This window comes from Aristolochia californica, unplaced genomic scaffold (genome assembly GCF_029961685.1).
Source record: "Aristolochia californica isolate CCGP_79_NKW_82.1479 unplaced genomic scaffold, dmAriCali1.0.hap1 SCAF_14, whole genome shotgun sequence".
Lineage (NCBI taxonomy): Eukaryota > Viridiplantae > Streptophyta > Magnoliopsida > Piperales > Aristolochiaceae > Aristolochia > Aristolochia californica.
Window position 1 is genome coordinate 26,917,398 of NW_027181815.1, and position 26,428 is coordinate 26,943,825.

The 26,428-nt window shown below is 36.1% G+C and overlaps 2 protein-coding genes across 4 annotated transcripts; one reads left to right on the plus strand and one right to left on the minus strand.

Moving 5' to 3' along the window:
- Positions 1-3,978: 3,978 nt before the first annotated feature.
- On the plus strand, positions 3,979-12,886 carry LOC137949741 (KH domain-containing protein At1g09660/At1g09670-like). Of its 2 annotated transcripts, none has more exons than XM_068795903.1 (7): positions 3,979-4,282; positions 5,341-5,432; positions 9,889-10,049; positions 10,310-10,444; positions 10,748-10,864; positions 11,359-11,502; positions 12,312-12,886. In XM_068795903.1, exons 1-7 carry the CDS (start codon positions 4,173-4,175, stop codon positions 12,456-12,458), a joined length of 906 nt encoding a protein of 301 aa, XP_068652004.1. In that variant the 5' UTR covers positions 3,979-4,172; the 3' UTR covers positions 12,459-12,886. The 2 variants fall into 2 exon arrangements, with proteins under 2 accessions (XP_068652004.1, XP_068652005.1); XM_068795904.1 differs by having other exon boundaries at positions 9,904-10,049.
- Positions 12,887-13,137: 251 nt separating this feature from the next.
- Positions 13,138-26,015, minus strand: LOC137949594 (agamous-like MADS-box protein AGL11). Of its 2 annotated transcripts, none has more exons than XM_068795683.1 (9): positions 25,582-25,763; positions 24,284-24,526; positions 21,501-21,582; positions 17,107-17,168; positions 16,805-16,904; positions 16,645-16,686; positions 16,524-16,565; positions 13,520-13,677; positions 13,138-13,333 (listed from the first exon to the last, which is right to left on the minus strand). In XM_068795683.1, the coding sequence occupies exons 2-9, from the start codon at positions 24,463-24,465 to the stop codon at positions 13,330-13,332; spliced, it is 672 nt and encodes a 223-aa protein (XP_068651784.1). In that variant the 5' UTR covers positions 24,466-24,526; positions 25,582-25,763; the 3' UTR covers positions 13,138-13,329. The 2 variants fall into 2 exon arrangements, with proteins under 2 accessions (XP_068651784.1, XP_068651783.1); XM_068795682.1 differs by lacking the exon at positions 25,582-25,763 and adding an exon at positions 25,836-26,015 and having other exon boundaries at positions 13,139-13,333.
- Positions 26,016-26,428: the final 413 nt, after the last annotated feature.

Genomic DNA, 26,428 nt, shown 5'->3' on the forward strand with positions numbered 1-26,428 from the left:
TGACGAAGGTAATTTTTTAGGGTATCAGTTAATTTTGATAAAAATAATTTTAGGGTTTTTGATAATTGAATATAATTTTTGTATTTAACTACTGCATTGATTTGAATTTAGGTATTTAATTATTATATTATTTTTTCATAGTGATTTACAGTTTAATTAATGTATTATTTTGTACGATTTATAGTTTAATTAATGTATTTCTGTTAATGAAAATTTTGTCAGTTACAGATAAATTGAACTATGGATTAAATTGAATTTATTATTAAGTTTACTTGAAAATTGATTGAATTGATCTCTTCATTTATTAATTTTATGTATTTTAGTTTATGAATTTTTATACCATTTTATTTTGGTAAATTGAGCAAATTATTCAATAACGATGATTTTAAATGTTGTAATTTATTTATGTTAATTAAATTATGATTTTGTTCTAATGGATGATTTAATGAATAATTTATTGAAGTTGATTTTTGTTTTTTAATACAAATTATAATTTTGTGTGTCTATGGCCTAACCCTTAACCCTATTCTTAATCCTTAAACCCTAAACCCCTTAACCTTAAACCCTAACCCTAATCTTCCTCCCCCCTCCTCTTTCTTCTCCCCCTTTCCTTCCTCCCCACTCCCCTTCCTTTCTCCCCCATCAGCCTCCGCCTCCCCCCTCTTAATTTAAGAGAGATAATTTTGATATTGTAAAAGTAAGAATTTAATTAAGTATCTAGATATTATAAAATTAACCATGTTTGTTTAGGTATATTATTTTTACCTTTAATTAAATTAATATTTTATTTTAAAATTTGAAATTAATTATCTTATTTTGTTAATTAAAATTTTAAATAAAACTATCTTAATAAAGTTAATCTATCAAAGTATTTTATTAATAAACTCATTCTCCACTTTCCACTACATTTTTCATTTTGCACACTAACACAAAAAAGTATTTGACATTGCATTTTCCATTGAGCACCCTCCCCCCCCCCCCCCCCCCCCCCCCCGCTACCCTATTCCTGAAAATTAGGCCCATCAATAATCAATGTGGCAATAACTATAAAAACAAAGTCTCAACTGGCCGCCATGAGAAAGGAGAGCTCTACTACTTTGATACAGTTTCTCTCAGCACTTTTCATAAAGGGACTATAGGTGGTCGGTTGGTACAATAGGCTAGGTCATTCGTCTTTGTTTGTATTATAAACACTTATTCCAAGCTTACATTCACATGAATCTTGTCAATTAAGCAAGCATTAAAGAAGTATTTTTCCATCTAACTCAAATGTTTCTAGTGGTAGTCCTTTTTTCGTAATTCATTTCGATGTTTTGGGGACCCCTTAATATATCAAATATCTTTCATTCACGATATTGTGCTATATATGTTGATGATAACTTTCGAGTTAGATGATTGTTTTTAATGAAGAATTGCTTTGGAGTATTTAGTATCTTCACCTCTTTCCATCCATGGTCAAGACCCAATTTCAAAATAAAATAAAACGTACATTGATCCAATGCCAAGGAATACCTCTCTCACTCATTTAAATCATTTTGCATACATGAAAGACATTACTCACAAACTTCATGTGCCTATACACCTCAACAAAATGAAGTAGTTGTACATAAAAATAAACATCTATTAAAGGTGGCCCGAGCCCTATTATTTTCCATGCATGTTTTATAGTTCTATTGGCCCTACGTAGTTCTTACTGCATGCTACTTTATCAATAGGATACCCTCTGCCACCTTGCAAAATGTTAGGAATTAAATACCCTAATTCTAAACTAACGAGAACAATAATAATAACGCGGAATAAGGGGAAAACAAACACGAAAAACAAACAACAAGATTTATACAGGTTTGCCTCAAGGTGAGACTAAGTCTTATCTTTCGCCGCTGCAGTAATCCACTATGAAGATTAAATAGTTTATAAGAGAAATCGCACACTTACATGTATTTCTCTCTAACCTCTCGGGTTACAACTCAAGATGTTCCTCGGATTAAGATGATAAAGCCCTAATAGTGGCAACCCTCAATTCTAAAGGGAAACTTAAGGCAACCGTGATACAAGAGTAAAATTTTCAAATTACCCTTAATAAAATAACAGTTAATATATCGTGAACCGGGCAGGGACTCCGCCCCTACACCCTAGGGAAAGGGGCTTCCCACCCTCCTTCCAACCCCTATGGCGACTTGACAGCACAGGTCGATCCCCAACCAACTCACGTAGGGCATTAATTAGGCCTTTCAACTTAACACAAAACTCATCTCCAATCTCCTTACTCCTATCACACACAAAGACCTTTCCACTTCTCTAAAAACCTTTGGGTGAAATTGCTTTGTTCACAATTTTACTCAAGTCAAACTAAATTGGATGCTCAAGCCTTTAATTGCATCTATCAGGGGGAGGGTTAGGATTAAGTCGACAACCCAATTCTCTCCTCCCTTTCTCTCATTGACGTGCACTCATCTCTCTCCTCTTCTCCTAAACGTCGCCTTCTTCTTCTTTCTCTCCTTCACCGAAGATTGCTATCTATGGAATCTTGAAAATCAACGACACCATCAAATGAATTGGAAAAGCAGGTACCTCCAACTCTTTCATATTTGATGTCTATTTTGTTGAAGGATTGATGCATGATTTACTTAGTGTTAGTTAATTTTGTAATGAAAAAAACAAAGGTATCATTTGAAAAATACAAATTCTTAGTAAAGAATTAGAATGATGAACTAGTTCTAAGAGCTTTCAAACATCAAATTGCAAGAACAAAATATACATTTTTTTCCTTTTTGGAAGGGGTAAAATGGCCTTCCAAGCTTCCCCTAACAAGAGACACTAAGACAAAATGAGAAAAGGAATGAACTCTATCGAACAACCACTCATACCAAAGATAGTTGCTCTGTTATCACAATTCAGTAAAAAACTGACGAGTAATTTGCTTGTTTTCGGCTCCTACTTATGCAACTTCAACCATTTCATTTTCCTTCACTTGGAATTGAGGTGTCTTTTTTTAGATCATCTCGTAATTGTGATTTTTATGTTATTTTTTAGATCGTAACTCTTTCTTGAACATCTGACCGGAAAACAAATTTTTGTTTAAAGGAAGAGCAAGGATTGCTTGAGCATACACAATTTTATCTGATTACCCAATTACCTGCTTTATCCATTTAATTAAAAAAGATACGAAAGAAAAATCTTTACCTGTTTATGAATTAAGATAAACTTACTTGATTACCCATCACCTGATTTTTAATGGATATGGATAATTAGTTTTGGCACCTGATTACTCGTTTACTCTGGGTTCTATACAACTCATATCGTGTAAAGAACATATTTTATTAATTTTATCCATTCAAACAAAAATTTATCCGATAAAGGAGAACAATAACAAAGAAAAATATAAGATGAAACCGAAATGAAGCGAAAAAGAAGATCATAAAAAGGGGTAAAACGAAAAAGAAGTGGAGTCGACCAAAAAAAGATTTTCGATATCGGTCTAAAAAAATTATTATATGTAAAAACATATTGAATGGTGGGTATATCAAAATTACATGACATTCATAAAATTTGGATTTAAAAATATGCTACAAACATCACTTAAAAACACATATAACGTACAAAGCATAATACAATAATGAAGTCATAGATGTTACTTAACATATAAGGCTAGGAAACCCGGTCTTGGGTTCCAATAGGACCCACCCCTGTTTTGGAATATTCACAAGTATCTAAGGTTTGGCCTGAAATTGAACTCGGAAATCCAAGAGTTAAATGGTTTAAATGGGGTATTCAATAATGAAGGGCTCGGATTGATCCAGTCGGTGGGCCATCATGGTATGGGAGGTCGTCTGATGTAGAAGAATCTTCTGGTAGCTAATAAAGACTTTGAAATTTCGCTGGAGACGGGGAAAAATGTTAAAAAAATCGGAATCCAATCATTTGCAGTATAAAAACAGCAAGGCAGAGAATCCAAAGTCCTCTTTTTGGGGACTTCTCCGTCTCCAGCCCAGAGAGGTAGTCTGCCAACCCCAGCCAGCTTGGGTCCTACATACGCACCTAGGGCACCGCTCTCTCCCGCTTCCTATCACTATTCTCTCTCTCTCTCTCTCTCTATAGCTGCTCTGACTCTCACTGTACCGTGGCTTTCTCCTTTTCTTGGCAAGAAAAGCTGAGAGCTCGATTTGTCGGCCATGGACGATAGAATACCGCCGCCTCCCACTTACTTCCAATACTCTCCTTCAATCCATTCATCTCCCCACAATTCTATCAGACCCTCTTCTGCTTCTTTGGATAGAGAAAGGTACCTCAATCTCCGTTTGCTTGTGCTGCCCCTCTCTAGATCTTTCTCAGGCAATTAGATTGCGTTTGATTCTCAGTAGTTTATGTAATTCTTTATGATGGGCATGTTCCGCTTTTAGTGTTGGTTTTGGTCAAGGGGCTCTACGGTTTTTCTTTTCTGAGTTTTGAACAGTATCTGATTCTTCTGTTTTGGTGTTTAACTTTGACAGTTTTATGGGGCTTAGACTATTTTCTCAAATACTTCTTCGTTACTGATATTGATTAGATTCACTTCTCCTTGATAATGTTTCCATTTGATGACTGGTTAGCTTCTATCAACTATGGACAAGAGAAGTTATATCTTTGAAACTTAAATTCAGAAAAAAAAAAAAAGAGTGGATGCCTCTCAGTGCTGACATGAACCTAATCTAATGAACAGAAAAAAAATGTTAACTATTTTGGTTGCTGCGGGTACACTAACCCCATATGCACTTGAGGCAATGAAGGATCTGTTCAACTTTGCTGCGTTCAAGAAGATTTTCTAATCAAATGTTAGTGTAACCTGGGAATTCCTTGTATTCAAGATAAATCTTTAAAAGAAAAGAACAATAATTCATTTATAATAGGGCCAAGAAAAAGATCATTTAGTGGTGGCAGCAACGATGTCTTTGAACTTTTTCCTGAACAAGATTCTTTTAACATGTTGCATATGACTCAGTTATGAGTTGTAGCATCTGAGTGGCTGATGCATGTGTTGCATATAGTGGTAGAAAAGGCCTTCCATACTGTTGACAACAACATCTTATTGTTACTTAGCAATGCTTTTGACATCAATGTTTTTAGTTACTTCATGTTTTATGTTTATTGGTTAGCTGCATTTGGATGTTCATTGACTGGATGACTAATGGTTATAAAAGTTGATGCATGTACAGTTGGTCATAAAAGTTGATGTGTGTAGGAGTGTTTTTCTGCACATTATGCTAGGGCATATATATAAATGTTATGGAGAATGTAGTTGTTTCTTTGATGTGTTCACTGTTAGTCACGTACTCTTATTATTATTGTTGCTTGGTCCTGCAGTAGCAGATATTTGGCTGAATTGTTAGCCGAAAGGCAAAAATTAGGACCATTTATGCAAATTTTGCCATTATGCAGTAGGCTTCTAAATCAAGGTACATGACTCTTAAGCTCATTTTATTCTCACCAATTTGAATGGATATTATTTTCTAAATCAGCAGTGATGGAAATGGCATAACTTGGTTTGACTTTTGCCATGCAAATAACATGCCAGCTGTCATGTTGTGTATACAGCTTTTATTGAAATTGAATAGAATATTTTGTTGAGGTTGGTGATGGGGAATGGTGAATTTTTTTTTATTAATTTAGGAGTTCATTAGACGAGGTATTTTGTGCTTTAAGAGGAGACGACTCTCCTGCTTTTTTATCTTCCTGTGGTAATCGTTAATAGAAATCATTCATTTGTTGTCAAATATTATTGTTATCTAGCTAAGCACAGTTCAAGTCTCACACTTGTTTGAGGTTTATGTCAAGTCCTACCAGTGTTCGGGGGTTCTTAGGAGTTAGGGGTATGTAATTGATATTAAAAAATGTTCTTAAAGCATGGTTAGATTGTTGATAGACATTTTTAGGGCAGTCCAATTAAGAACTTGCAGGATGATCAATAACCTTTCTTTTGAACTGAGCCAACTTCTTAGCTTTATCAGGTTGGAGTGATATCTATGTAAAAGTTAAACTCCAAGGAGTAAATTTTCCCATCACATTTATAAGAATAATTATACTATCTGGAGGCACTTATTAGCTTTGATTAGCCCTGAATAAATCAGGTCGGATGGATGACGAGCTTCTTCCTTAAGATTACAAGGCAAGCTTGTTTTTTGACCTTATCGGGTTCAGATATCAGGCAGGGACTGAAATTGCAGACATGATTTCAGGGGACTGAAGTCTTCTTTTCCTTTTTTTTTTACCTGCTGATTGTTGAATTTGGCCAGAGCAGAGATGTCTAGATAGTTGAACCTGTTCCATGCACCATCCTGAATGTCCTCTTTCCAGTTTTATTAAAGAAATTGGAGACCTGTATTGTCACTTGGTTGCTGCTGGTTAACATCCCACCATTGTGCAACTCTTAGTGGAAGCTGTAGCCTATGAAGATTTCTCTTGCCAAAAGCTCTAGTGGATCATCTTTTAGCCTTTTTTAAGCTTTAATTAGTCCCTTTTGTGGTTCTTTTGCTCCCTATGTTCTGTTACTGCACTAAACTTTCATATTTTGGAAGTCATTGAATAATTTATTACAAATGACACAAAGAAAACATGTCTAGTGCCGGTTCATGGTAGTTCACTAATATCATTAGTTAGTGAAGATGACAATAGTTTCCATGGATGATTTACTTGGCCTCTGACCATAGCTATAAAGAACAGATACATGCAATTATGAAGGAGAAGTTAGTGATATGCCTTCTGTGGAGCAGGGACAACAATGTTGCTGTTCCTTTATCTTAGAAATTTGGTGTTGGGCTGTGCTTTTCTTCTTTAGGAGTAAAAATAAACCTGTTTGGGTAGGGTTGCCATTGTCTACATGGACTAGTACTTCCTCCTAGTTGCAGTGTGATAATTTTAGACAAGGATTTTAAAGTTTGATCACTTAGCTAACTCTTTGGAAGGATAACCGGGGTGATGCCAAACTTTCAAACCTAGTTATCACTGTTTCTGCATGGTCTATTTGATTATGTAGGCAAAAGGAAGAGGCATTGTCCTTGAAGACTTGCAAACTTTCAATGGGAGGTTTATAGACTTGTGCTAGATGGTTTGCATTTACCATGATTACAACTATCATTTTAAAGAGAAAGGACTTTTTTCCTTTTATCGATAACAGTGACAAGAGGGATTCCATTCAGTGAGCTCCTAAGGGAGTGATGAGTACAAGCACAAGCACAAAAAGGGAAAAAAAAGAACAACAAGGAACATTAAAAAAAGAAGGAAAACTAATGCAACATCAAAGGGAAACTGCAGATCCAACAGCAAGGTGCTGCCAAGAAACCGTTATCTAGCCAAACTATCTGCTCTGCTATTAGCACTTCTTAGGGTGTGCCTCCAAGATATTTCTAGCACATCAAAGATCCTCAATTTCATCAAAATACAATTAAAAAATGACCTAGGGTCCGCTTCTTCCCACTTGTCCAACTGATGACAACTGCAGAGTTCCCTTCAACAGTTAAAGGGGCAGAGAATCTTTCTAAATAGAGCGAATGCCCTAAAGTAGGGTTCTCAAATTCGTTATATTAGCATCCCCAATACCAAAGGGAGCAAAGCGGACGAGAAGGATGTCACCTAATGAGTCTTTGATCATGCCACCCCCTCCAGCTGGAACATGGTGCCCCACGAGCTACCGTCAAAGTTAAGCTTCAACCAATCCCCATATGGAGGTGCCGATGACAAGGCTGGGAATGAGATTCTCCGTGGAGTTAACAACTACGTTCTAGTTTTGTCTAATAAGAGCATTGAGGAGATGAGAAGTGTCTGGGAGTTCACTTGCCCAAAAAAGCACACAATGGATTTATGCTTCAATGATACCTCCAACGGACTTTTGCTTACTTGTGAAGGTCTGTTGATTCTTTTCTTACCAAATATTCCCAATGATTGCAGCAAAATGAAGCAGCCAAAAATTCTTCCCTGTTGTTGTTCCCATGGAGAGAGATTATTTGTTCTAGGAGCAAACAGAGTGAGGACGGTAAGCAGTATTTCAGGCCAAACTTGGAGAAAAACGCACCCCGATTTGCCTTGAGATTAAACCATGAAGAAAAAGGTGTTTCACCGTCTTAAGAGGACCACAATGGAGTTTGCAAGTATAGTTTTAAATATCACTTCCTCTCCTATGGAGCTGATCCATGATGAGGATTCTATCTTTTGTTTGCATACCACAGGAAGTGGTTGACTCTAGGTGGAGTAGGAATCATCCTGATGGTAGCTTCCGAGCTTTTTGTTGCAAGTCATAGCCATAGAGACCACAATGTTCTCTTCTAAACCTCTAACTTATGTGCTATCCAAAATCTGATTAAGGTCCAAGCTTCTTGCTCTTCGTTGTCCCTCAATGCTCCCCTAAAATGTAGGTCCCAAACATGACATTTATTTGAATTTCCATAGGAATTTCTGATGAGATATTCTGATATCTGGCTAGCCGAAAAGTGAGAGGGAATATACTTGCTAAAATCTTAACATAGGTGGTGAATCTTCCATCGAAGTACGGGATGAGCTTGCATATTTGCTTTCAGATGTTAGATGCTTGAGCTGGGGGATGAGGTGGTGGGAGCCAGAGATTGTTAGAATAATGATATTTGCATATAGCAAATTTCCTCCTCATGCTCTCTCTCCGAGCGAAACTTCCACAACCATTTTGATGGGATCACAGGTTTCGTGTTCTTAATATTTCTGATGCCAAATCCACCAATGTGTTTTGGCTTGAACACTTCCACCCAATTGACCAGGTTATTCTTGAATTCAGAGGAGGTGTCCCTGTCAAAGGAACTATCCCTTGATGGCTTCCAACTTTTGGCCATTGCTGCAGGGCAATTGAGGAAGGACAAGAATTAATTTGGTAGGTCTGTTAGGGTCGCCTTGATGAGAGTTGCCCTCTCAGCTGAAAAGAGAAGGTTGCCCTCCCAGTTATTCAAACACTTTTCAAAGCATTCAGTGCATGAGGCAGGGAAAAACACCCTCAGTGGTTGCAAGAACACTAGTGAGTAAGGCAATAGAGTTAGAATCCACTTCTATGCTTTATAATGAGGATTTTGACCAATTGACATGTTGGCCAGAAAAGGTCTCATAAATTGTTAAGAAGGTCTTTATACTTGTCATTTGGCTAATATCCCTGGTACCGAAACAGAGAGTGTCATCCAAAGTGACCATCATGCTGATGCTGTAGCCAGCTGTGAGTTCGAAGATGGTGGGTAATTGTCTCATGTTGATTTCTATTGTACCTCTGTAATCTTGTTCTTTCCTTTTAAAAATCTAAAGCCCGTTCTCAGTGTATTTAAATTTTTTCTTTATTTCCTTCTGATCTGAAAAAATAGTGACAGCTTATTTAGCGAAATGAAAGAGAAAAGCAGGAAAGGAGACAATAGATAGATATAACAATCTGCCAGGCTGTCCGGATAATCACATGAGCATCTGTTAACGCATGGAGGCTTCTGTGAGTTTAGGCAACCAAATAAAACTGAAGCTGTTTGAGTCTAAGAAAGGAATTGCCCTCTTCTTACTTTTCACTTGGCTCCTTTCAGAATTATTGTGATGCAAAAAGTTGATTTTCTAATAACTCAGACAAACAAGGACAATATATAACTTTGTCAGATGATGCCTAATGCAAATCTCCTGACCTTTTCTTCATCATAGCTCATTGTTTCCCTGATCCACTATTTTTCTTTGACTTTCATTTTTTGGTGGTATGAATGTACTTTCCTTGGGGATTTTTAGCCACCTACTTTCTAGATGATAGTTGTTATTTATTAAAATGATTTTTGAATGTATTTTCTTAAAAATATACCTTACTGGAAACTAGTAGTAAAAAACACGGTTTTCAGATTGTTCTGGCGAGTATCTCACTTAACAACTACTCAGCTATCCTTAATGCAGAAATTGTACGAGCATCTGGTTTGGCACCTAGCCAAAGCTTTGTTGATCATGAGAGATTGGATCATGGGAGTCCATTGCGACCTGTAGGGCAACACTCAAATGGTGCACCAATGGACTTGGAAGGCTGGTCTGGTATGCACACAGAGGTATTTGGCTTTTGTTCACTATCTAAAATTTGAACATACTTGTGATTTTTCACAGAAATTTGTAATGTGCATTCACCAATTGGGGCTAATCCTTGGAGGCCACCTCTTCAGTTCGTCAGCTTCATGATTGCACTTCTAGAGCGTTCCAAAAGACAAATTATTACTATATCTTATTTGCGTAGTCAAAACAAACTTTGATCCATCACCAACTTTGTGCTTGGACTGAGGAAAATTTTAATTATGTTGACTGCTTTTCTCAGGAAACTGGCTATCTTCAAAGAATGGGCACCTTCCAGTCACCATCGATGGGCTGGCATGGAGCCCCGGGAGTCACTACCAATCCTCTTGTAAAGAAAGTTGTGAGATTAGATGTGCCTGTCAACAAGTTTCCTAATGTATGATGTATATTTCTATTTTTATAATTAATCTTTCTTTATAATTATGTCTTGATCAAATGAAATCTCTGGATCAACTTAACTTCAATTAAATTGGAATCTAGTGTAGTCTTCCCAAGCTATAGAAATTTCTATCCAACTCAGTCAGGTGAAATTTTTGTCAGTGCGGCTCTTTAAATATCAGCTTGACAGACTCAAAAAAAAAAAAATATCAGTTTGTCAAAAAATACTGTTCTTTTGATATTCTCACTTTGAGTAATTACTAAGTTGTCTTGTTCTGTATTTACATGGTTCTTTTTTCAGTTCAATTTTGTAGGTCGACTACTGGGACCACGGGGCAACTCACTAAAAAGAGTTGAGGCGACAACACAGTGTAGAGTATTTATAAGAGGCCGTGGTTCGGTTAAAGACTCTGTTAAGGTATTTGTCATGTTTCTGTTCAAAGGGGAAAAACAGTTTTACTGAATTTATCTGGAATCAAGATTCCAAAGGGAGTTGAAGTAATACATATTCTTGGATAAATTGGTCATACTAGATGACAGGTTAAACTTCATTAACTTTGTTTTATTGGTTGTGTGGACTGGTCACCATTATCACAAGTAGATGCTTTGTTGTAGCATCAGTCTGATTGTCAATATTTAGAAGAAGATTGGTCCAGCTTTTGGCCAACCAAATAGTTTATTAGTTGACATCCTTCTCTTGACCAAGTTATTTGTTTGTTTGTCATAAGAAAGGGCAAGTAACAAACACCTAATTGGTCATCCTGTCTAGGCCTCACTAGGCCGAACCTGTTAGATTTTTTTTTTTTGTTCTTAGTTTACATTTCCTGAGAAGGTGCAGTGTTTGGATTACTATTTTTTGGTGGACATTTCTATCTAAAGCCGAAATAAATTTGTCCTTTCTCTTTTCTCAAGGAAGAAAAGCTGAGAGATAAACCTGGGTATGAGCATCTAAATGAGCTATTACATGTGCTGGTCGAGGCTGAACTTCCAGCTGATATTATTGATTCAAGGTTGAACCAGGCTGTGGGAATACTAGAAGATCTTTTAAAGCCAGTGGTATGTACATGGAATCCATAACTTTTTCTAGTCTAGTTGAGTTATGTATCTCTAATAATAAAAGGGTTATTTTCACATATGGCTTTATGCTCAAACTTAGTTTTAAATCAATTTAGTATCTTGAATTAATATACTACTTAACTTTTATATATTAAAAAAATGTGGGGTGGGGGGAGGCCCTTATCCCCCTGCTCGATCTCTGTTGGCGGAAACATAGTAGAGTAGGAGCCACCCTAACAGAGAATTGGGGGAAACTCCTCCCCTTGCTTTACTTCCCACTGTTGGAATGGAGCAGGGGAGGGGGGGCTCCCCTTTTCTGTTCAACAGGGAGAGGGTGAGCAGGCTTGCTCCACTTCTGCCATTGAATTGGAGTGAGGGGAGGAGGGCCTCCCCTTGCCTCCTCTTCTCTATGTGATGGAGAGAGGGACGGAGGGGTGAACAGACAAGGGGAGGCAGGGGGAAGGGCCTCCTTGCCCCTTTAGACAGAGCATTTCTTAATGTAGTTTTTTTAAAAATATTTAAATAATATAGATATTTAAGACAATTTATGGTTTCGGTTTAACTTTGAGAGGGTTGTATTTAGAATTTGGCTAGTAATAGTTTCTGTTCACTTTGAGAGGATGTTATATAGAATTTGGCCATATATGGAAATATTCCACCTAGATGACCATATTTAGAAAACAACACCTGAGAGAATTTTATTTGGCAATTACCTTAATGAAAATACTTAAAAACCTAAAAATCCACTTCATTATTCATTCCTTTTATCTCTTCTGCGATATACTCAAATCCTTCTCTATGTTGCTTAGGATGAGTCAATGGATTTCTACAAGAAGCAACAATTGAGGGAACTGGCTATGCTAAATGGTACACTGAGGGAGGAAAGCCCTCACATGAGTCCAAGTGTATCTCCATTCAATACAACAGGGATGAAACGAGCCAAGACAAGACAATAGCGCTTAAATTCTGGTCAGAGGAAAATTTTAAAATAGGCAGCTGAGCAGGTCCCACATGAGGGATTACAAGCGTTGTTGTTGAGTGTGGTGCTGATGGGTTCTCAATGCTGCTGCTATTCAGGGAGGTTCTTGCTGGGGTTTGATGATTCGTTACTGGTTAGTCCTCAAGTTGGTTATATCTATATTGGACAAATCTTTGATGTTTGCGATGAAATCATCTTTTAGTGCATAAATGTTCGATTTATTCAATATTTGCTATTCTTTGTGTATTCCCCTGATTGAATTAAATCTTTGATCATAAGCAACAGTTGTTTGTTTAGTCTCACTAGGTGTCTGTATTCGTTATGTTCTTTATTGAAGTTGTACAATAGATACACTTAGACATGGTGTCGCATGCATATGATATAAGCATTTACTCTTCATCTCTCTCTCTCTCTCTCTCTCTCTCTCTCTTTCTCTCTCTCTCTCTCCATCTCCATTTATTGTTTGAGTTCTTGTTTAATTTTTAATTTTTTATCATTTGTTTGTCCAGACCTTACAGAATTCTCCTGCTTCCTGATAAATCTAAACTGTAAAGCTGGTTCTGGACTTAATAATGTGGTTTGTGAAGAAATAATGTGTGTGTGGACTTTTGGAGAAATCATTACATAGATGATAAATCATGACCTCCTGCCAAGATGCTCAAATGAATCGAAGCATTTTTATCATTATAAACTAAATAAACTGTTAGAAAATACATCAAAGGCCTCAGATCTTTCCTTAAACATGCAGTCTAGATCGACATTCTGGGAAAAAAAAGACAATTATACATTTCGTATTACATGGATACTTATTATACCAGCCAGATGTCCTGTCATCAATCTCTTTCCTGCTACCTGTATCCACAAAGAATGTGTGGTTCAATGCAAATAGATTTGAAAGAAAGTATGTGGGTTTTTATTTAGCTCAGTTGCTTTGTTTTTAAATCAAGGTTTAACTCTTCTGGAGCTATCTTTTGGCTCGGATTCCATGCTGAAGTTCATTCTAGTCGAAACCCAGAATGCAGAGAATGAGAAACTTACCCGAGATGAAGGGCTGTTTGATCTGGCTGTGTAAAATGCAATGGTGGTGCCTCCAACATATGAACTTGGAAATACTCTCGAGAATCGAAGCTGGGAATTGCATTGTATTCCGAGCCTGGCAACATGCTTACTTGCTCTGTTCGCTCCCTCTCCGCAATCTAACATATCCAATCAATGAAATCAGATCACTGCAAAATTCACAAACCTTTCGTGTTTGTTTTCTGTTAAGGGTTGTCTGGTTTTTGCCTTCGGAAAGAAGCTCGCAGGATGCTCTTTGGTTGGACTGTCAAAGTGTGATTCGTGATTCGATTTGAAAGCATAAAATTAAGCCTTTTTAAGGTTTCTTAAGGTACCTTTCGAGCTAGACTTTAGCATGAATGAAGAATTAGCCGATTTAGATGAGCTAAAGCAATTGCTTCTTCATTTTATGATTCAGTTTTTTATTTTTCTAAGCTTTTTTTACTATTCAATGACATTGCTTAATCTATTCTAATTGCAGATTCAAAATAACATATAAAAAAAAGCCATTGATTCGGTTTCAGTTTACTTATCTGACCTCATCCTAAAAATCAATAATTTTTCTTAAAAATAATATTTAATTATAAATGCATGAGTTCAGACTAAACTCCCTTTTATCATTATCAAACTTTAAATCTTAAACCCTAAACCCTGAATTCATATCCTGCTGAAATTTGAACCCAAGATTTTTACCGTCGCCTTTTATCATTCTTAAATTTTAAACCTTAAACCTTAAACCCTAAACTCTTATCTTGATGAAATTTGAACCCAAGATCTTTACTGTCATCTTTTATCATTCTTAAACCCTAAACCTTGAACTCATATCCTGGTGAAATTTGAACCCAAGATTTTTACTGTTGCCTTTTATCATTCTTAAATTTTAAACCTTAAACTCTAAACCCTGAACTTATATCTTGGTGGAAATTGAACCCAAGATCTTTACTATCACTTTTTATCATTCTTAAACTTTAAACCTTAAATCCTAAACTCTAAACTTATTTCCTGATGAAATTTAAACCCAAGACCTTTATTGTTGCCTTTTATCATTCTTAAACTTTAAACCATAAACCTTAAACCCTGAACTCATATCTTGGTGAAATTTGAACCCAAGATCTTTATTGTCCCCTTTTATCATTCTTAAACTTTAAACCTTAAACCCTAAACCCAGAACTCATATCCCGGTGAAATTTGAACCCAAGATCTTGGATGAGGAACACTCCTATTCAACATTGATTGATGTAATGGCCCAATCCATATCTATATTGTAAATCAGTTACATGGACAAAATAGGTAAACTACAAACATGGTTATGGTATTTCCAAGTAGTTCTTATTTGTATGCTAGATTTCCAAATATAATTTCTAGACTAAGATCTAGATGACAAATTTAGCTAAAAAAATTAAATACTAGATAATACTAGGTATAATATAAACTTTTTTTTATGAAATTTATAGTATGAATTTATAAGCATTAAAAATAAAAAGTTTGAAGTAGGATTTTATTTTTCTCTTTACAAGGTCATGTTAAAGGTACAAGAAAAGAATAAGAGGGAGAGTCACCCACCTTTCATTGTCTTCCCCTTGAAAGGGAATAGGGAGAGTCAAATCTATGAAATATTAAAATAAAAATTGAAAATCAAACATAACTTTGTCTTCCCCTTGAAAGTTGAAAGGGAGGGAGAAGGAGAAGGCCTCCCTTCATGTGAAGGGAGACCTCCTTCTTGACCCCTCCAACTTTGGGAGGGGAAGGAGGCATTTCTTTGCCTTGTACTTTAAAGGGTCCTTCTTTGTTTTTTTTTGGTGTCTAAGTACTTAAGTTTAAGGAGAACTTAAAATTTATTATTAATAATATTTTAATAATAATGAATTAAAATATTAAATAATAATAAAAGACAATTATACTCGGGCATGGTTCAAGGGTTGGGGTTAGTTTTTTGAAAACTCGAACCCGATTACAAACCTTGACCCTGAAAAAAACCAAATAATACCTATCTCAACAACCCTATCCTTACCTTATCCCCATATCCTTAACCCATCTTTGCTTTGGCCCTTGATCCAATCTACCATTCATTTAATATTATACAAAAAATAAAAAATATATTACATAAATAAAATAATAAAAAACCCAAAAATTAAGGAAGTTATTTGTATTTATATAAATCTTTATAATATTTTTTAAAATGAAGTATATAAGTTGGTTATGTCAAGTTAGGGTTAGGGTTTGGTCAGGGTCAGGTCAAAAGTTAGGTTGGGTTTGGTAAAACCTATCCCCGTTCTGAACCTACATGGGTTTTTTTCCCAACCCAATTCCCACCTCATGGCATGAGCAAAAAAAAAAAAAAAACTGAACCCAACTTTTTTCAGTCAGGCTAGGTCAGGTTCCGCACTAAACCCGACCCGATGCCCACCCCTACTATTAAGATAATTTTGAGTAACAGTTTCATTTAGAGTGAAGACAGTTTTTAGCTGAAAAATGTGTATACACTCTTTCCTATAGGAAAATCAAAGGCTCGGGTGTATTGGAGTTACATTATAACATTTGAAATGTCTTAGTTCTTGAAAGAGATGCTACAAGTGTCCAATGACACCTAACAGTATGGATGTTATCTCCAATGTGTTAAAAATGTCATAACATTACAACATCCAATACGTATCAAGTTTTGGGAAAAGATTGATTGAACAGCAAACCCTAACATTTCATGCTCTCTTATGAGTTGATGAATGTGGGTCAGCACAAGTAGGACCAACTTCATTAATATGACCTTGCAAAATGATGTGAGACTTAACCCTAGCTTCATTTACATAAAGAGTACTTTTATCATTTCATAAATCAACATTATAACAAACTGAATATATAAATCTTAGTGATATTGCACGGTTATATAAGCGTTTAATGGAAGAAAATTCAAACTTAGGGTGTTCAATATGAGAAGAAGAAGCACAGTAAGAACAAACCAGGAAAGGAGTAGTTGTTCGTAAGAGATTACCTTTGTTCGGAGATACATGTTATCGTTTTGGAGCTCCACTTCCTATTTCGATCAAAAACATCCAATTAGCCCACCAGGAACAAGTAACAGAGACGAAAAAAGGAGATGAAGTAGAGCTCACCCTCTTTTGCATGTATTCGATTTCGGCAAACAACAGCTCATGCTGGTAAACGAAGAGAGGTTTGTCCAGGTTAGTAGGTATTCTTCATGGTGCCTATGAGGAAGAAATGAGAGGAAACTGGAACTGAACTTTACTGGAGAAAAGAATAAAGAGGCCTGACCTTCTTTGATCTGATTCGTGTCATTCCTCGCTCGAGTCTGTTCTCAAGCTGCTTCAGCTCTTTCACTGTTAAAGAGCTTAAAGAATCACCCATCAAGTGCCTGCGTCACCCAAATAAACCACTTAATGAAAGATCTTGATCATGCTTTGTGCTCAACCAGCTAAGAACATTCATTGTCATCCGCCGCTCTTTTGAGCGTATCCTCTCTTTATCTTCTTCTCAGTTTTTCAATCTTGTTTGACAGTTTGCACTCTCCGTTTGAAAAAAGAGAAAGAAAGAAGTCGATGGTAGGTTTCTGTTACCTGTTCGCGTTTTGCAGGATTTGTATCTGCTGCCGCAGCTTTGCTGCTTCTTGTTGATAATACTGCATTCGCGTTAAGAAAATAACAAGACAACACCAACATTACCTCTAGTATTTACAGCTACTTCGTCTACTCTTTTCATATTCAACAAAAGCTAAAGAACTGTAAGAGATTATTACTCGTCCACGAAGGTGAATGCTAATATCAAGAGAAGAAGATCAAGGTTCAACAAATCATGGAATAAGTTTGAAAATCCGATGATCTGTCTGATGGAATGCAAACAAAGGTGACACAATGAAGCCAACTAAGAGAGACCCTTGTGAATAAGTCTTGTGAAGTTGGATCCAAGACCCGTCCCAAAATACTAGCTAAGTCAGGAAGCATATTTTCTAACCATTAAATCCAATATCTTTTTACTCACTAATTTATGTGAGACTATTATTTTAACATCCCCTTCACATATAGGCCATTTATTTGAGTGGAGGTCCATGTATGAGCACATGCTCTAATACCATGTGAAATTCAATCTAAAGTCCATCCCAAAATGACTAACCAAGGTAAGAAGCCTCTTTTTCAACTAATAAATCTAAGATATTTTTAGTCAATAGTCCATGTAGGACTATTCTTTTAACAAGTCTAAGCACACCAATCAAAGGTCCCAAAATTGCAACTTCATCAACAAATTCAATCCATCTTAAAAGGTGAGGATATCTTGATGTATGAATACCACCTAAAATTCAAAGCTATTTGTGATTCATTTGCCACCATCCAAGCTCCTATCTCCTTTGCCAATAAGAATTTTGGGCAATCATACCTACATATGAGTCATTTGTTACAACTATTTTGGGAATTTCACCTATGGCTTCATTTGAAGAACTCATCCCCTTGTTGATCAAACAAGAGCTAAGTCTCAAGCTTCTTCCTTCAATCATGTAAGTGATTTTTATCTGTGTCTACTTTTTTACCAAGTCACCCTAGGGCTAGCAATGTCAAATAAAATCTGATGCACATTGAAACCTTCTTCTTGCCAATCTAATAGCAACTTGAAATCAACATCCAAAGGTGATAATAAGGAAGGTGTACAATGTCAAGTTTGTTCTAAACAAAATCATTCAAGCACTAATGTGTTTGTTCAATTCAATCACAACTATGAAACTGAACAAGTGTTTATACCTCTAGCCTTAGAGCAAAGATGAGCAATGATGCCCGGATTTGAGAGCCACAACTCATATGACATAACTCAAGTGTGTTTTCTTCCTTGACTTCTTATAAAGGACCCAATCAAGTATTGTTTGGTAGTGATGTCATTCTAATGCACTCTCATGAACAAATAGAGCTTTCTACTTTGTCTCATCCTTTTACACTTTCTAATACATTCTTTGCTCCATCCATTAACAAAAATCTTATTTCTGTTCAAATGTCCACTTCTACAAATAATTGATCTCTTAAATTTTTCCCTCTCACTTTGATGGAAGTGCTTGTAGAATGGGATGCTCATGGCATGGCGAGAAATCCATAAAAGTCTCTATGTTTCCCTACTTTGAAACATGCTTTAGCAACTTCTACTTTGAATGTTCTATGTCATAAGAGGTTGACACATCCATATAGGTGTGACTCAATAATTTTGTTTTTGGTTCTTTTTTACCTAAACTTTCTACTTCATATGAACTATATATGTGTTTACTATGTAAAGGTAAAAGACCACAAATTGCCATTTTTAAATAACACTCATGATGCTTAAACTCCTTTGGAGGTCATCCATAGTGATGTGTGGGGTTTAGGTTGCTATGTTATTTTTTTATTGAGTTGGTTTTTTTATAAAAGAATTTGGTCGTTTATATATATTTAAATGGTTCTCAAAACTATGGTTGAGCTATTAATAAAGCATCTTCTCCTAAACTTCTCACCTTTTGTGCTATTGATTGGCAGGCTGCCTTGCTACAAGGCACTCCACTATGGGATAGACTACTTTCTTGGGGTCTAGTCTTGTATCTTGATCTGTCAAAAGCAACCCACTAGTTCCTCCTCAAGGACAAAGGCTGAATATTGTGTAATGATTTCTACATGTGTCGAACATATGCCTCTTTAACTTTACTTAAAACAATTCATAATTTATATCAATCTCCTATGTTGCTTTTGTGTTATAATCTACAAAAAGGTAGGTCACTCATTTTATAAATTTCAAAGTCTATGAAAAATTCCAAAAAAATCCCATAAAAATAGTCCTTCTATTCCTAGTCCAACGAGTCCTTGTTTCCTAGTCTAAAAGTTGAAGCATAATTAGGAAAGTTCCTAAGATAAAACTTGGCAGCTCTTTTCTAGTATCTTTCTTATTTCATTCTTTTTCTAAGTTTTCCAATTAGTTTCCACATTCTTGAGTCAGTCCAGAGTTAGGAAGCCAAGAAAATATCCTTCTTGATTCACAAGTCCAAGAGATACTGAAATAAGCAACATTTTCTATATTAGGTTCTAGGAGGAGGTTGTTTCCTACTCAAATGTATCTTAAGTTTGGAAAATCAGCTCGAAGGCATTTTGATCATTTTACCACATCATCATTTCCAAAGTAATTTCTCGTAGATCAATGATGTGGGCCCATCTAAAAATTAGAATTAGGGCAAGAGTATGATGTGCACACTTCGATCAATATCAAGTCAACTTCAATTTTAGAGAAAATAATCCCAAAACCCTTCAATTAGGGCTGACATCGGCCTAAATTAAGGTGTGTAGGGAATGGGACACGTGTATGTGGTGCACATCCCAAGATCAAATTAATAAACCATCTTAAGGCAATTAAATCATAGAGAACTACTCAATAAGCGGTAGAACCTGTAACCCTAGTGTTATGGCAGAGAAAGAAAGGATAAAAATTGAGTTTTTTTTTACTAACCAATCATCGAAAAACTTGAGAGATTCTTCTTCTAGTAGATCTTCCTTTTCGAAAAATGAGTTTACTGACAAAAAAAACACTCCCAATGTGATCTACTGCTCTGAATTAGGGTAATCAACTATAGCTTTGAATAAGTTTTTCTAGTATCTTTCTTATTTCATTCTTTATCTGAGTTTTCCATTTAGTTTCCACATTCTTGAGTCAGTCTAGAGCTAGGAAGCCAAGAAAATATCCTTCTTGATTCCCAAGTCCAAGAGATACTGAAATAAGCAACATTGTCTATATTAGGTTCTAGGAGGTGGTTGTTTCCTATTCAAACTTATCTTAAGTTTGGAAAATTAGCCTGAGGGCATTTTGATCATTTTACCACATCATCATTTCCAAAGTAATTTCTCATTGATCAATGATGTGGGCCCCATCTAAAAATTAGGATTAGGGCAATAGTATGATGAGCACACTTCGATCAATTTCAAGTCAACCTATAAACTTCAATTTTAGAGAAAATAATCACAAACCCTTCAATTAGGGCTGACATCGGCCTAGATTTGGGTGTGTAGGGAATGTGACACATGTATGAGGTGCACATCTCAAGATCAAATTAATAAACCATCTTAGGGCAATTAAATCATAGAGATCTGCTCCATAAGCAGTAGAACCAGTAACCCTAGTGTAATGGCTGAGAAAGAAAGGATAAAAATTGAACTTTTTTACTAATCAATCACTGAAAAACTTGAGAGATACTTCTTCTAGTAGATCTTCCTTTTCAAAAAATGGACTTTACTGACAAAAAAACACTCCCAGATGTGATCTATTGCTCTAAATCAGGGTAATCAACTATAACTTTGAATCAGGTTTTGAAGAAGTAGTACGATTTTTTTTTTTTGGTTTGTCAATGCAACTCTATTGTTTCTCATTTCTTTTCCTTACGAAGAACTTCTAATTTGTGGTGTTTTTTCTTGTACTATTTACAACTAGTTACAAAAGAACACCTTGAACTTTAAATTAAACCAAGAGTTCCGAACTTATATTCTAGCCTTCTCCCTCAATATTATTTATGAAATTTTTGTGGCATTATTTCCTAAGGTGGGTAGTCATTTATAGGCGTTCACGTTTACTTGAAGCATGAAGGTAATCAATGAAGGGACCCTAAAGTCCTAATCCTTTTCATCTTCTACTTAGAATGTAACTTTTTCAAATGGTTGTTAGAGATACAAGTGACCAAAACATGAAGAATTTTCAGACTGGAAAAGCCAAACAAGTAATCCATCTAATATGTGATGTGCCTTGTTTCTCCTTAGGGAGTCTTTCTTATGGAATTCTTATTCTCATCATCTCCACAAAAAAAAAAAAAAAATCCTTAATATGTGTTTGTGTGCAACAATAGAGCTCTCTTTCCATTCTTTGCAATCCTTTGACACTCTACACTTTCGATTCTGAACATAAATAAGAGGCAACCACTACAAGGAAGATGAGTTTTCAAAAACGAAAAAGGGGATAATAGACTTACTTGAGAATTGGCTTCAGTAATGGAGGTTGGATTTGAACTGTCGGCTGATGCTTTCTTGTATCTCTCAATCGTCGACTTAATGCTGCAGAAACATCAATGAGTTGCCAAATGCTCCTCTGTAAATATCTCTGTAATAAGTTCATAAATACAGCGCCTATGTTTAAACAAATGCATTACATGAGTTAGCCAAAAGCCTACTAAACGATTTTCCCAATCTGATTTTACTTATTGCTGTAGAACGATGCTGCTCAAGAAATCCGAGTTGAAAATTTTAACTACTGAAGCATATAAAGTAGAATGATAACAAAGTTTAAGGAAACGATCAGTCACTTCCATCTTTTGATCGGAAAAGCAGAAGAACATGGCGTGCCCAGACAAATGAGACAATGGAAAAGACTGATGTGATGACTAAGAAAACAGTAGTTGGGAGAGATAAACAAAAACGTTAAAGTTAGATTTGATGGGGTTTCTATCTTTGTCTCTTTGAGGTTCCAAACTTGTACGTAATGGAAAACGAGAATTTTCTCCTCTGCAGCAAACTCATTTGCTCTTTGGATCTTTTCTTTTCTTTTCTTAGAACTTGTAGCAGTTTTTAAGTTTTAAATTTTGCGTTTCTCCAGAATTCCTTTCAATCTTTATTGAATTCTAAACTGGGCAGCTGGAGACTGTTTGAGCTGAGTCTGGGAACCAGCTTTGATACTTTTTCTTAAAATGGATCCCCTAGCTCCATTTCAACTGGTAATGATGCAGAAAGGAGCGATGCATTAATCCTTGTACGTTTTTGTTTCCTCCTAGATATAAATCAATTATTGTGGTTTGTCAAAGCAGCCATTAGAGATGCTGTCTCAGGAAGAAGGAACTTGCTATTAACAACTATGAGCGTCAAAATAAGATGAAAGAATGGTAAAAATCTTTTCACTTCAGTTTTTCACTAAATGATGAAAACACAGAAAGAACATTGAAAGAAAGAAAGAACACTTCTGTAGCTAGTTCTGATTCGCATCACTCCTCACAGTTCCTAGAACTTATGGATGGCAGAACACTGCTGACAGCTCTCTCTCTCTCTCTCTCTCTCTCTGTGACAGATTCAAAATGTAATTAAGCCAAGAAAATAGACCCACTACTTTTCTGCTTCCTCTTTGTCCTTTTTTGAAGTACAGGTCAATATAAATCCACTTTACAGTTTGTTTGTCGATCAATTTCAAGTCTATCTCCTAGCCTGGGTTCTCTCTTGTTCATTATACTTCTGACCAGAGAAGATAAAAGGAACCCCAGTAATGGGGTTCAAAGAAACCCACTGAAAAGGCAGATATGAGGTACCTGAAGGTTGGGATTTCCTGGGGAAGATACTAGCAATTGAAATGTTTTGGATGAAAAAAGAATTACTCTGAAATGGGTTGAATACCCTAGAAAGATATCCCAGCATTCTTGTTTGACGTCCCACCTCACTCAGTACTATGAAACCCATAAGGCGTACAAAATCGTACTGAGTGGCTCTGCTAATTTCTTTTCTTTTTTTCTGATCTAATGAGACTGGTGCAGACAAGTTTCTGCTTCAGGAAAGGAGCTCCACTGGTAGCACCCTGACAAGCGTATGGTTGATGTGGCGTGCACTACTCCGGAGCCCGATAAAGAAACAGGTTTCCGAATCCAAAACCCAATCGGCTAATCCTGAATATCGAGGCGACAGGTCCGAAATTGTTTTTCTCTGGCAGCTAGAAGAGAGGATACTGTAGGGAGGTTGAACTTTGAAGACTACCCATTTGAAGCCTGAGTTTCTTTCATTTGTTTAATCTAAGATAGGCGATACGATGCCAGAATTAGGAAAGACGAGTCCAGAGAAAGAAAGAAAATAAATATTCTCTTCTGTAACTGGGAAGGTAACTGAATAAAGAGAGTGGAAACTGTGAAGATGGTTTCTTTGATAAGCAGAAAGTCTCAGAAAGAATTGAAAACTGAAAGAGTAGAGAACTGGAATTTCACGAGGAATGTTGTCCATGTCAACACTTTCTTGGTCGAACCAAACGACAGTCCAAACATGAGGGAGAGGACTGGCTGTAGATATTCATAGATATTCGTCTTGAGTTCTTCGATGACAGGAACAAGATATCTAATAGTAGTAAAGAGACGAAGAACTGCATATTCTGCGCTGGCTGTCCGTTATGATTTGTAAGGTAAAATGAACTAAACTAGATATTTGCATGGGTAAGTAAGATTTGCAGCTTTAGTTTCTTTTCGGTATAGTATTGCTGAGTTTGGTAAATCTTTTCAGGAGCTTCAGCAGCTAAACAGTTCTGTTCTTGTGTCATTATTGTCGTCTCCTATAATTCCCACAGAAAACTGAACGAAACACACAAAGAGTACTCTTAAATGATGCCCTAAGAAGGTGTTGAAGACGGGTAAACAACTAAATTCAATATCTTAAAGATCTAAGAATTTTCTTTTCCAGTTCATTCTGTCGGTTTTCTTCTGCTTCGAGACGCTTCTCCAACTGGGAACCTTTTTAGGGTTACAATCACAAAAAATAAAGTTGCGATTGTGCAGTAAGAATAACAAAATCCTTCATTTCTTCTTCTTCTTCCTCTAGTTCTTGCTTTTTTATTTGTTTTATCCTTTCGCAAGCTTATATTCAATTCTTGCTTGTTTTTACCTGCATTTTTTTCCCATAAATCCTTCCTCTTTAAACAGATAAAAGATAAAGATCATAACCAGGATTTGGATCTAGTCTCTCTTCTCTTGCAAAACAAAAGATAGGGGAAAAAGGGAGGGCGAGTAAAAATTACCTGTTGTTGGAGTACTCGTAGAGACGGCCACGGCTGGAAAACACAATGAGAGCGACTTCGGCATCACAGAGCACTGATAACTCGTATGCCTTCTTCAGAAGCCCATTTCTGCGCTTGCAGAAAGTTACTTGACGGTTAGTGGTGTTCTCGATCCTCTTGATCTCAATCTTTCCTCTCCCCATCAGAGTGAGTTTCTGCTTCCTCCACTATTACTTTGTTTACTGCGTTTTTTTCTGGATGAATCTGAAGAGGAACGAATGAGGAAGGAGATACTGTATAAAGCAAACGCATAAAATTGAAAGGCTTCCGGCACCGAAATTATTACTTTGGAACAACACTGCTAGTAATTTCAGAAGATCACAATTCTCGAAACAGTGGGATAGGATATTAATTAAGTTCATGAACAGAAGAACAACAGGATAGATCGATCCAGCGTCTTCTTTTACTTTTGTCTGTGTGTATGTGCGTTAAAATTGCGGAGAGATGTTAACCCTTCTGGTAATAGAGGAAGGAAGATGAACATTTCGAATCAATGTAAAAATAAACGTTTTTTTCTGTAAAAAATGAAAAAAAATTGTAGTACAGAGAATAAAAAGAGGAGAAGAAGTTGCGAACGGTATAAGCAGTCAGCTGAAACGTTTTAAAGGTTGATCAAGAGAGGAAGAACTGGTGTTCGCGTATTGCGCCGTTCGGAACCTTCCTATGAAAAATCACTTTAAATTGAAAAAAAAAAAATTTTGAATCTGCGTATATTAGAGGATTTCAGTTCGTAAACTGTAAGAGACGACTCACTCCTTTTCGAGAACTGGCTAACCGATCTGTAAGTTGAGAAAAGCAGCAGAATTCTCATCAGAAAATAAATATGCAGCGAGAGAGAGAGAGAGAGAGAGAGAGAGAGAGAGAGAGAGATAAACAGATATCAAACGTGAGAAAAATACAGAACAATTTGTACGTTTTAAGAGGGCATTTTTAATTTCAGAATAATATACGAGTACCATTTTCTTTAAAAAAAACTGCCGGTGAGCCGTTAATGTAGTTCTTACAGACAACTGACAAGAATCAAGTCTTTGAGGCATCGAGCGTGGATTCGTACGAAACACGAAGAAATGAAGGAAAAAATGATTGTTGAAAGCGGAAACTTTTCGAGATAAATTCCTGCGAGAACCAAGATTAAAGGATGAGCTTTTGTTTGCTTTCTCGACTGCAACATCTGTGCAGCAAAAATCATTCAAAACTTCGGCGAGATCTTCCACATAAAAGGGGGGTAAAAAAAAAAAAAAAGGAAACCTGAAGCGTACATTAGCTAGAAGATAAAATAGGAAACCGGCCGTAGCCTCCATTCACCAAACTAGAAAACAAAATCCTCCTCCTGCTCATCACACTCAATTTGGATGCTTCAAAGTCTCTTATCTACTTTGAATTACAGAAGCTTTCAGTTGCGGAAAAGCAGAAACCAGAAAACGAATGAATCTACACAGGCGCTGAAAAGAAGCAATCGAAAAAGGAAAATCAATATTCTCACAGTTACTTTCTTCCTCAGCTGATCACCTACCGAAACTGCAAATGTCGGAGTTAAGAAAAGCCGCTCGAGAGAAGAGATTGCGGATTTAGAGTCCGAAATCTCCGCCGATCTCTCCTTCCCTTTTCCGACAGTCCTCTCTTAAAGAGAGGCTAAGAATTGCTATGAAGAGAAGTGCTGCATGAACATGGAGAGCTTCAGAGAGAGAGAGAGAGAGAGGGAATACGACTCTCTATAAAGAGAAAGAGAAAGCTGTCTCAAATGCTGACGCCTTCGCCACCCTCCAATGGTTTTCACTTTATTCGTCCTTTAAAAATTAAAATTCCGGCAATTTATCAGCTATTTTTTATTTGTTCTTTCCAAAGCAAATGTTTAATTTAAAATAGATTAAATTAATAAAAATATAATTTCATTTTGAATTTTTATAATAATTTTAATGACAAATGAAGGTATATAGTGAATTTTATTTAAATATATTTTAGATTTAAACAATTAATATTTTTTTAATAAGAAAAAAATTTCTAATTTATTTTTTTCAAAATTATCTAGTAGTCCTATTTGAAGCATTGGTTATATTATTACATGACCTTCTTATTTTCTACATGAAATTATAATAAAAAGAAAAG

Excerpts from the sequence above, each read along its gene's own strand:
- LOC137949741 (XM_068795903.1), top strand. The coding sequence starts at position 4,173 with ATGGACGATAGAATACCGCCGCCTCCCACTTACTTCCAATACTCTCCT. Across the intron at positions 4,283-5,340 it reads GCTTCTTTGGATAGAGAAAG|TAGCAGATATTTGGCTGAAT; the intron begins GTACCTCAATCT and ends TTGGTCCTGCAG. Across the intron at positions 5,433-9,888 it reads CAGTAGGCTTCTAAATCAAG|CTATCCTTAATGCAGAAATT; the intron begins GTACATGACTCT and ends ACAACTACTCAG.
- LOC137949594 (XM_068795683.1), bottom strand. The coding sequence starts at position 24,465 with ATGGGGAGAGGAAAGATTGAGATCAAGAGGATCGAGAACACCACTAAC. Across the intron at positions 17,169-21,500 it reads TTACTGAAGCCAATTCTCAA|TATTATCAACAAGAAGCAGC; the intron begins GTAAGTCTATTA and ends ACGCGAATGCAG. Across the intron at positions 16,905-17,106 it reads ATCCTGCAAAACGCGAACAG|GCACTTGATGGGTGATTCTT; the intron begins GTAACAGAAACC and ends TGGGTGACGCAG.